This window comes from Hypanus sabinus, chromosome 2 (assembly GCF_030144855.1).
Source record: "Hypanus sabinus isolate sHypSab1 chromosome 2, sHypSab1.hap1, whole genome shotgun sequence".
In the NCBI taxonomy this organism is placed as follows: domain Eukaryota; kingdom Metazoa; phylum Chordata; class Chondrichthyes; order Myliobatiformes; family Dasyatidae; genus Hypanus; species Hypanus sabinus.
This window is the reverse complement of record NC_082707.1, coordinates 38,678,659-38,690,424: the sequence shown is the minus strand read 5'-3', so window position 1 is coordinate 38,690,424 and position 11,766 is coordinate 38,678,659. Positions and strand designations below refer to the sequence as shown.

Below are 11,766 nucleotides of genomic sequence, written 5' to 3'. Positions count from 1 at the left end.
GCCATTTATTGATATTGTAAAGTGCATCATATACGCCGTGATTTGGTTAGTTTTGTAATGACAGAAAAATATATAGGAGTGCTATATCACCATTCAACGTGTTCCCACTGTCCAGAACCTTCTGAAATCTCTCGTACATCAAAGCCAGATGTTTCACATATATACTATATATCATTTTCTTCTTTTACTTCCAGACATCGATGAATGTGCAACCAACACATCAAACTGTCAGCAAACCTGCAACAACACAATCGGAAGCTTTGTGTGTGATTGTAATCCAGGCTTCAGCATCAGCATCACTAATACTTCTCTTTGTGATGGTGGGTTGTGTTCCAAATGTATATTTTTTTTAAGATTTCCTATATGGTATTTAAATTTGCTGTCCTGACTTGCTGATGACTAAATATTGCTTATATTAATATTGGATGATAAAGGATATCAGTATCTATACTAATACAATGTAGGCATAATTTTACCTCAGAAGTAACAATAGCAAAATCAATTTCAAATGCTCTCTCTTATCGTGGTTATTCTACAATTAGTAAAGTTTGATGCTGATGTTCATTATAGTGAAGTATGCCACAGACACTGATTTGGCAATGTTTATAATGACAGGGAAATATTTCTGAGTATCTCTACTCTACACTTTGTATTACTGCTGTACTGTCGTTCCTGAAATTCTTTGTCAGAGTATCAGCTAACGCTAAGCATGTGCTTGATATGACAAATTCTGTTTTCCCTGCAGACATTGACGAATGTGCAACCAACACATCAAGCTGTCAACAAATCTGCAACAACACAATCGGAAGCTTTGTGTGCGGTTGCAATCCAGGTTTCAGCATCAATGTCAACAATACTTCACTTTGTGATGGTGGGTTGTGTTGCAAATGTATTTTTTTTTTCAGATTTCCTATATGGTATTTAAATTGGCAGTTCTGACTTGCTGATGACTAAATATTGCTTATATTAATATTGGATGGTAATGGACATTAGTATCTCTACTAATACAATGTAGGCACAATTTTACCTCAGAAGTAATGATAGCAAAATCAATTTCAAAAGCTCTCTCTTATTGTGGTTATTCTACAATTAGTACACGACACCATGTGAAGTTTACAGAATGCACCTTCTCTTTATAATAATTCTATAATTTGAAATTCTCACGCTTCTTCAAAATTTTGTAAACTGGAGTAAAGTGTGATATTCATTATAGTGAAGTGTGCCACAGGCACTGATTTGGCAATGTTTATAATGACAGGGAAATATTTCTGAGTATCTCTACTCTACACTTTGTATTACTACTGTACTGTCTTTCCTGAAATTCTTGGTCAGAGTATCAGCTAATGCTAAGCATGCGCTTGATATGACATCTTCTCTTTTCCCTACAGACATCGACGAATGTGCAACCAACACATCAAGCTGTCAACAAATCTGCAACAACACAATCGGAAGCTTTGTGTGCGGTTGCAATCCAGGTTTCAGCATCAATGTCAACAATACTTCACTTTGTGATGGTGGGTTGTGTTCCAAAAGTTTTTTTTTTCAGATTTATTAATTGGTATTTAAATTTGCTGTTCTGACATACTCACGAGTGAACATTGGTTATATAAATTTTGGGCAATAATGGATATCATTTTGTATCTCTGCTACTACAGTGTAGCAGTAATTTTGTTGTCAGAATTCATGACATAAAAATCAACTTGAAATGCTAATTCGTATGGTGTTTATTCTACAATTAGTCCATGATACCATGTGAAATTTACATAATATACATACCTGCAGTTTATTATAATTGCACAATTTCAACAAAGAATTGAAAATATCAAGAAAATACGATCCCATTTATCGACGTTTTAAAGTGTGTCATACTCGCTGTTATTTGGTTAGTTTTGTAATGACAGAAAAATATATAGGAGTGCTATAACACCATCCAGCGTGTTCCCACTGTCGAGAACTTTCTGAAATCTCTCGTACATCAAAATTAGATGTTTCACATGTATACTATCTATCATTTTCTTCTTCCAGACATCGATGAATGTGCAACCAACACATCAAACTGTCAGCAAATTTGCAACAACACAATTGGAAGCTTTGTGTGTGATTGTAATCCAGGCTTCAGCATCAACATCACTAATACTTCTCTTTGTGATGGTGGGTTGTGTTCCAAATGTATATATTTTTTTCAGATTTCCTATATGGTATTTAAATTGGCTGTTCTGACTTGCTCATGACTAAATATTGCTTATATTAATATTAGAATGGTAAAGGATATTAGATATCAATGTAGGCATAATTTTACCTCTGAGGTAATGATAGAAAAATCAATTTCAAATGCTCTCTCTTATCGTGGTTATTCTACAATTAGTACACAACACCATGTGAAGTTTACATAATATACCTTCACTTTATAATAATTGTATTATTTGAAATGCTGCCACTTCTTCAAAAGTTTGTAAACTGGAGTAAAGTTTGATGCTGATGTTCATTATAGTGAAGTGTGCCACAGACACTGATTTGGCAATGTTTATAATGACAGGGAAATATTTCTGAGTATCTCTACTCTACACTTTGTATTACTGCTGTACTGTCTTTCCTGAAATTCTTGGTCAGAGTATCAGTTAATGCTAAGCATGCGCTTGACATGACATCTTCTCTTTTCCCTGCAGACATCGATGAATGTGCAACCAACACATCAAACTGTCAACAAATCTGCAACAACACAATCGGAAGCTTTGTGTGCGGTTGCAATCCAGGTTTCAGCATCAATGTCAACAATACATCACTTTGTGATGGTGGGTTGTGTTCCAAACGTATTTTTTCAGATTTATTAAATGGTATTTAAATTTGCTGTTCTGACATGCTCATGAGTGAACATTGGTTATATAAATATTGGACAATATAGGATATCATTTTGTATCTCTGCTACTACAGAGCAATAATTTTGTTGTCAGAATTCATGACATAAAAATCAACTTCAAATGCTAAATCGTATGGTGTATATTCTACAACTACTCCACGCTACCATGTGAGATTTACATAATATACATACCTGCAGTTTATAATAATTGCACAATTTCAACAAAGAATTGCAAATATCAAGAAAATACGATGCCATTTATTGATATTGTAAAGTGCATCATATACGCCGTGATTTGGTTAGTTTTGTAATGACAGAAAAATATATAGGAGTGCTATATCACCATTCAACGTGTTCCCACTGTCCAGAACCTTCTGAAATCTCTCGTACATCAAAGCCAGATGTTTCACATATATACTATATATCATTTTCTTCTTTTACTTCCAGACATCGATGAATGTGCAACCAACACATCAAACTGTCAGCAAACCTGCAACAACACAATCGGAAGCTTTGTGTGTGATTGTAATCCAGGCTTCAGCATCAACATCACTAATACTTCTCTTTGTGATGGTGGGTTGTGTTCCAAATGTATATTTTTTTTCAGATTTCCTATATGGTATTTAAATTTGCTGTCCTGACTTGCTGATGACTAAATATTGCTTATATTAATATTGGATGATAAAGGATATCAGTATCTATACTAATACAATGTAGGCATAATTTTACCTCAGAAGTAACAATAGCAAAATCAATTTCAAATGCTCTCTCTTATCGTGGTTATTCTACAATTAGTAAAGTTTGATGCTGATGTTCATTATAGTGAAGTATGCCACAGACACTGATTTGGCAATGTTTATAATGACAGGGAAATATTTCTGAGTATCTCTACTCTACACTTTGTATTACTGCTGTACTGTCGTTCCTGAAATTCTTTGTCAGAGTATCAGCTAACGCTAAGCATGTGCTTGATATGACATCTTCTCTGTTCCCTGCAGACATCGATGAATGTGCAACCAACACATCAAACTGTCAACAAATCTGCAACAACACAATCGGAAGCTTTGTGTGCGGTTGCAATCCAGGTTTCAGCATCAATGTCAACAATACTTCACTTTGTGATGGTGGGTTGTGTTGCAAATGTATTTTTTTTTTCAGATTTCCTATATGGTATTTAAATTGGCAGTTCTGACTTGCTGATGACTAAATATTGCTTATATTAATATTGGATGGTAATGGACATTAGTATCTCTACTAATACAATGTAGGCACAATTTTACCTCAGAAGTAATGATAGCAAAATCAATTTCAAAAGCTCTCTCTTATTGTGGTTATTCTACAATTAGTACACGACACCATGTGAAGTTTACAGAATGCACCTTCTCTTTATAATAATTCTATAATTTGAAATTCTCACGCTTCTTCAAAATTTTGTAAACTGGAGTAAAGTGTGATATTCATTATAGTGAAGTGTGCCACAGGCACTGATTTGGCAATGTTTATGATGACAGGGAAATATTTCTGAGTATCTCTACTCTACACTTTGTATTACTACTGTACTGTCTTTCCTGAAATTCTTGGTCAGAGTATCAGCTAATGCTAAGCATGCGCTTGATATGACATCTTCTCTTTTCCCTACAGACATCGACGAATGTGCAACCAACACATCAAGCTGTCAACAAATCTGCAACAACACAATCGGAAGCTTTGTGTGCGGTTGCAATCCAGGTTTCAGCATCAATGTCAACAATACTTCACTTTGTGATGGTGGGTTGTGTTCCAAAAGTTTTTTTTTTCAGATTTATTAATTGGTATTTAAATTTGCTGTTCTGACATACTCACGAGTGAACATTGGTTATATAAATTTTGGGCAATAATGGATATCATTTTGTATCTCTGCTACTACAGTGTAGCAGTAATTTTGTTGTCAGAATTCATGACATAAAAATCAACTTGAAATGCTAATTCGTATGGTGTTTATTCTACAATTAGTCCATGATACCATGTGAAATTTACATAATATACATACCTGCAGTTTATTATAATTGCACAATTTCAACAAAGAATTGAAAATATCAAGAAAATACGATGCCATTTATCGACGTTTTAAAGTGTGTCATACTCGCTGTTATTTGGTTAGTTTTGTAATGACAGAAAAATATATAGGAGTGCTATAACACCATCCAGCGTGTTCCCACTGTCGAGAACTTTCTGAAATCTCTCGTACATCAAAATTAGATGTTTCACATGTATACTATCTATCATTTTCTTCTTCCAGACATCGATGAATGTGCAACCAACACATCAAACTGTCAGCAAATTTGCAACAACACAATTGGAAGCTTTGTGTGTGATTGTAATCCAGGCTTCAGCATCAACATCACTAATACTTCTCTTTGTGATGGTGGGTTGTGTTCCAAATGTATATATTTTTTTCAGATTTCCTATATGGTATTTAAATTGGCTGTTCTGACTTGCTGATGACTAAATATTGCTTATATTAATATTGGATGTTAAAGGATATTAGTATATCTACTAATACAATGTAGGCATAATTTTACCTCAGATGTAATGATAGAAAAATCAATTTCAAATGCTCTCTCTTATCGTGGTTATTCTACAATAGTACACGACACCATGTGAAGTTTATAGAATGCACCTTCACTTTATAATAATTGTATTATTTGAAATGCGGCCGCTTCTTCAAAAGTTTGTAAACTGGAGTAAAGTTTGATACTTAAGTTTGATGTTCATTATAGTGAAGTATGCCACAGACACTGATTTGGCAATGTTTATAATGACAGGGAAATATTTCTGAGTATCTCTACTCTACACTTTGTATTACTACTGTACTGTCGTTCCTGAAATTCTTTGTCAGAGTATCAGCTAACGCTAAGCATGTGCTTGATATGACAAATTCTGTTTTCCCTGCAGACATTGACAAATGTGCAACCAACACATCAAGCTGTCAACAAATCTGCAACAACACAATCGGAAGCTTTGTGTGCGGTTGCAATCCAGGTTTCAGCATCAATGTCAACAATACTTCACTTTGTGATGGTGGGTTGTGTTGCAAATGTACTTTTTTTTCAGATTTCCTATATGGTATTTAAATTGGCAGTTCTGACTTGCTGATGACTAAATATTGCTTATATTAATATTGGATGGTAAAGGACATTAGTATCTCTACTAATACAATGTAGGCACAATTTTACCTCAGAAGTAATGATAGCAAAATCAATTTCAAAAGCTCTCTCTTATTGTGGTTATTCTACAATTAGTACACGACACCATGTGAAGTTTACAGAATGCACCTTCTCTTTATAATAATTCTATAATTTGAAATTCTCACGCTTCTTCAAAATTTTGTAAACTGGAGTAAAGTGTGATGTTCATTATAGTGAAGTGTGCCACAGGCACTGATTTGGCAATGTTTATAATGACAGGGAAATATTTCTGAGTATCTCTACTCTACACTTTGTATTACTACTGTACTGTCTTTCCTGAAATTCTTGGTCAGAGTATCAGCTAATGCTAAGCATGCGCTTGATATGACATCTTCTCTTTTCCCTACAGACATCGACGAATGTGCAACCAACACATCAAGCTGTCAACAAATCTGCAACAACACAGTCGGAAGCTTTGTGTGCGGTTGCAATCCAGGTTTCAGCATCAATGTCAACAATACTTCACTTTGTGATGGTGGGTTGTGTTCCAAAAGTTTTTTTTTTCAGATTTATTAATTGGTATTTAAATTTGCTGTTCTGACATACTCACGAGTGAACATTGGTTATATAAATTTTGGGCAATAATGGATATCATTTTGTATCTCTGCTACTACAGTGTAGCAGTAATTTTGTTGTCAGAATTCATGACATAAAAATCAACTTGAAATGCTAATTCGTATGGTGTTTATTCTACAATTAGTCCATGATACCATGTGAAATTTACATAATATACATACCTGCAGTTTATTATAATTGCACAATTTCAACAAAGAATTGAAAATATCAAGAAAATACGATGCCATTTATCGACGTTTTAAAGTGTGTCATACTCGCTGTTATTTGGTTAGTTTTGTAATGACAGAAAAATATATAGGAGTGCTATAACACCATCCAGCGTGTTCCCACTGTCGAGAACTTTCTGAAATCTCTCGTACATCAAAATTAGATGTTTCACATGTATACTATCTATCATTTTCTTCTTCCAGACATCGATGAATGTGCAACCAACACATCAAACTGTCAGCAAATTTGCAACAACACAATTGGAAGCTTTGTGTGTGATTGTAATCCAGGCTTCAGCATCAACATCACTAATACTTCTCTTTGTGATGGTGGGTTGTGTTCCAAATGTATATTTTTTTTCAGATTTCCTATATGGTATTTAAATTGGCTGTTCTGACTTGCTGATGACTAAATATTGCTTATATTAATATTGGATGTTAAAGGATATTAGTATATCTACTAATACAATGTAGGCATAATTTTACCTCAGATGTAATGATAGAAAAATCAATTTCAAATGCTCTCTCTTATCGTGGTTATTCTACAATAGTACACGACACCATGTGAAGTTTATAGAATGCACCTTCACTTTATAAAAATTGTATTATTTGAAATGCGGCCGCTTCTTCAAAAGTTTGTAAACTGGAGTAAAGTTTGATACTTAAGTTTGATGTTCATTATAGTGAAGTATGCCACAGACACTGATTTGGCAATGTTTATAATGACAGGGAAATATTTCTGAGTATCTCTACTCTACACTTTGTATTACTACTGTACTGTCGTTCCTGAAATTCTTTGTCAGAGTATCAGCTAACGCTAAGCATGTGCTTGATATGACAAATTCTGTTTTCCCTGCAGACATTGACGAATGTGCAACCTACACATCAAGCTGTCAACAAATCTGCAACAACACAATCGGAAGCTTTGTGTGCGGTTGCAATCCAGGTTTCAGCATCAATGTCAACAATACTTCACTTTGTGATGGTGGGTTGTGTTGCAAATGTATTTTTTTTTTTCAGATTTCCTATATGGTATTTAAATTGGCTGTTCTGACTTGCTCATGACTAAATATTGCTTATATTAATATTGGATGGTAAAGGACATTAGTATCTCTACTAATACAATGTAGGCACAATTTTACCTCAGAAGTAATGATAGCAAAATCAATTTCAAAAGCTCTCTCTTATTGTGGTTATTCTACAATTAGTACACGACACCATGTGAAGTTTACAGAATGCACCTTCTCTTTATAATAATTCTATAATTTGAAATTCTCACGCTTCTTCAAAATTTTGTAAACTGGAGTAAAGTGTGATGTTCATTATAGTGAAGTGTGCCACAGGCACTGATTTGGCAATGTTTATAATGACAGGGAAATATTTCTGAGTATCTCTACTCTACACTTTGTATTACTACTGTACTGTCTTTCCTGAAATTCTTGGTCAGAGTATCAGCTAATGCTAAGCATGCGCTTGATATGACATCTTCTCTTTTCCCTACAGACATCGACGAATGTGCAACCAACACATCAAGCTGTCAACAAATCTGTAACAACACAATCGGAAGCTTTGTGTGCGGTTGCAATCCAGGTTTCAGCATCAATGTCAACAATACTTCACTTTGTGATGGTGGGTTGTGTTCCAAAAGTTTTTTTTTTCAGATTTATTAATTGGTATTTAAATTTGCTGTTCTGACATACTCACGAGTGAACATTGGTTATATAAATTTTGGGCAATAATGGATATCATTTTGTATCTCTGCTACTACAGTGTAGCAGTAATTTTGTTGTCAGAATTCATGACATAAAAATCAACTTGAAATGCTAATTCGTATGGTGTTTATTCTACAATTAGTCCATGATACCATGTGAAATTTACATAATATACATACCTGCAGTTTATTATAATTGCACAATTTCAACAAAGAATTGAAAATATCAAGAAAATACGATGCCATTTATCGACGTTTTAAAGTGTGTCATACTCGCTGTTATTTGGTTAGTTTTGTAATGACAGAAAAATATATAGGAGTGCTATAACACCATCCAGCGTGTTCCCACTGTCGAGAACTTTCTGAAATCTCTCGTACATCAAAATTAGATGTTTCACATGTATACTATCTATCATTTTCTTCTTCCAGACATCGATGAATGTGCAACCAACACATCAAACTGTCAGCAAATTTGCAACAACACAATTGGAAGCTTTGTGTGTGATTGTAATCCAGGCTTCAGCATCAACATCACTAATACTTCTCTTTGTGATGGTGGGTTGTGTTCCAAATGTATATATTTTTTTCAGATTTCCTATATGGTATTTAAATTGGCTGTTCTGACTTGCTCATGACTAAATATTGCTTATATTAATATTAGAATGGTAAAGGATATTAGATATCAATGTAGGCATAATTTTACCTCTGAGGTAATGATAGAAAAATCAATTTCAAATGCTCTCTCTTATCGTGGTTATTCTACAATTAGTACACAACACCATGTGAAGTTTACATAATATACCTTCACTTTATAATAATTGTATTATTTGAAATGCTGCCACTTCTTCAAAAGTTTGTAAACTGGAGTAAAGTTTGATACTTAAGTTTGATGTTCATTATAGTGAAGTATGCCACAGACACTGATTTGGCAATGTTTATAATGACAGGGAAATATTTCTGAGTATCTCTACTCTACACTTTGTATTACTACTGTACTGTCGTTCCTGAAATTCTTTGTCAGAGTATCAGCTAACGCTAAGCATGTGCTTGATATGACAAATTCTGTTTTCCCTGCAGACATTGACGAATGTGCAACCTACACATCAAGCTGTCAACAAATCTGCAACAACACAATCGGAAGCTTTGTGTGCGGTTGCAATCCAGGTTTCAGCATCAATGTCAACAATACTTCACTTTGTGATGGTGGGTTGTGTTGCAAATGTATTTTTTTTTTCAGATTTCCTATATGGTATTTAAATTGGCTGTTCTGACTTGCTGATGACTAAATATTGCTTATATTAATATTGGATGGTAAAGGACATTAGTATCTCTACTAATACAATGTAGGCACAATTTTACCTCAGAAGTAATGATAGCAAAATCAATTTCAAAAGCTCTCTCTTATTGTGGTTATTCTACAATTAGTACACGACACCATGTGAAGTTTACAGAATGCACCTTCTCTTTATAATAATTCTATAATTTGAAATTCTCACGCTTCTTCAAAATTTTGTAAACTGGAGTAAAGTGTGATGTTCATTATAGTGAAGTGTGCCACAGGCACTGATTTGGCAATGTTTATAATGACAGGGAAATATTTCTGAGTATCTCTACTCTACACTTTGTATTACTACTGTACTGTCTTTCCTGAAATTCTTGGTCAGAGTATCAGCTAATGCTAAGCATGCGCTTGATATGACATCTTCTCTTTTCCCTACAGACATCGACGAATGTGCAACCAACACATCAAGCTGTCAACAAATCTGCAACAACACAATCGGAAGCTTTGTGTGCGGTTGCAATCCAGGTTTCAGCATCAATGTCAACAATACTTCACTTTGTGATGGTGGGTTGTGTTCCAAACGTATTTTTTCAGATTTATTAAATGGTATTTAAATTTGCTGTTCTGACATGCTCATGAGTGAACATTGGTTATATAAATATTGGACAATATAGGATATCATTTTGTATCTCTGCTACTACAGTGCAGCAATAATTTTGTTGTCAGAATTCATGACATAAAAATCAACTTCAAATGCTAAATCGTATGGTGTATATTCTACAACTACTCCACGCTACCATGTGAGATTTACATAATATACATACCTGCAGTTTATAATAATTTCACAATTTCAACAAAGAATTGCAAATATCAAGAAAATATGATGCCATTTATTGATATTGTAAAGTGCATCATATACGCCGTGATTTGGTTAGTTTTGTAATGACAGAAAAATATATAGGAGTGCTATATCACCATACAACGTGTTCCCACTGTCCAGAACCTTCTGAAATCTCTCGTACATCAAAGCCATATGTTTCACATATATACTATATATCATTTTCTTCTTTTACTTCCAGACATTGATGAATGTGCAACCAACACATCAAACTGTCAGCAAACCTGCAACAACACAATCGGAAGCTTTGTGTGTGATTGTAATCCAGGCTTCAGCATCAACATCACTAATACTTCTCTTTGTGATGGTGGGTTGTGTTCCAAATGTATATTTTTTTTCAGATTTCCTATATGGTATTTAAATTGGCTGTTCTGACTTGCTGATGACTAAATATTGCTTATATTAATATTGGATGATAAAGGATATTAGTATCTATACTAATACAATGTAGGCATAATTTTACCTCAGATGTAATGATAGAAAAATCAATTTCAAATGCTCTCTCTTATCGTGGTTATTCTACAATAGTACACGACACCATGTGAAGTTTATAGAATTCACCTTCACTTTATAATAATTGTATTATTTGAAATTGTGCCGCTTCTTCAAAAGTTTGTAAACAGGTGTAAAGTTTGATTCTGTTGTTCATTATAGTGAAGTATGCCACAGACACTGATTTGGCAATGTTTATAATGACTGGGAAATATTTCTGAGTAGCTATACTCCACACTTTGTATTACTACTGTACTGTCTTTTCCGAAATTCTTGGTCAGAGTATCAGCTAATGCTAAGCATGCGCTTGATATGACATCTTCTCGTTTCCCTGCAGACTTCGATGAATGTGCAACCAACACATCAAACTGTCAACAAATCTGCAACAACACAATCGGAAGCTTTGTGTGCGGTTGCAATCCAGGTTTCAGCATCAATGTCAACAATACATCACTTTGTGATGGTGGGTTGTGTTCCAAACGTTTTTTTTTCAGATTTATTAAATGGTACATAAATT

The 11,766-nt window shown here is 34.1% G+C and overlaps 1 protein-coding gene across 1 annotated transcript in view; it reads left to right on the top strand.

Moving 5' to 3' along the window:
* The window catches only part of LOC132403417 (mucin-3B-like), a 190,493-nt gene that overhangs the window by 148,600 nt on the left and 30,127 nt on the right, over positions 1–11,766 (top strand). Inside the window, exons 54-72 of the mRNA XM_059986826.1 lie at positions 195–320; positions 746–871; positions 1,389–1,514; positions 2,026–2,151; positions 2,667–2,792; positions 3,305–3,430; positions 3,856–3,981; positions 4,499–4,624; positions 5,136–5,261; positions 5,792–5,917; positions 6,434–6,559; positions 7,071–7,196; positions 7,726–7,851; positions 8,370–8,495; positions 9,007–9,132; positions 9,655–9,780; positions 10,298–10,423; positions 10,939–11,064; positions 11,587–11,712. Of these exons, the coding sequence (XP_059842809.1) occupies positions 195–320; positions 746–871; positions 1,389–1,514; positions 2,026–2,151; positions 2,667–2,792; positions 3,305–3,430; positions 3,856–3,981; positions 4,499–4,624; positions 5,136–5,261; positions 5,792–5,917; positions 6,434–6,559; positions 7,071–7,196; positions 7,726–7,851; positions 8,370–8,495; positions 9,007–9,132; positions 9,655–9,780; positions 10,298–10,423; positions 10,939–11,064; positions 11,587–11,712 (2,394 nt within the window). The remainder of the gene's footprint in view (positions 1–194; positions 321–745; positions 872–1,388; positions 1,515–2,025; positions 2,152–2,666; positions 2,793–3,304; positions 3,431–3,855; positions 3,982–4,498; positions 4,625–5,135; positions 5,262–5,791; positions 5,918–6,433; positions 6,560–7,070; positions 7,197–7,725; positions 7,852–8,369; positions 8,496–9,006; positions 9,133–9,654; positions 9,781–10,297; positions 10,424–10,938; positions 11,065–11,586; positions 11,713–11,766) is intronic.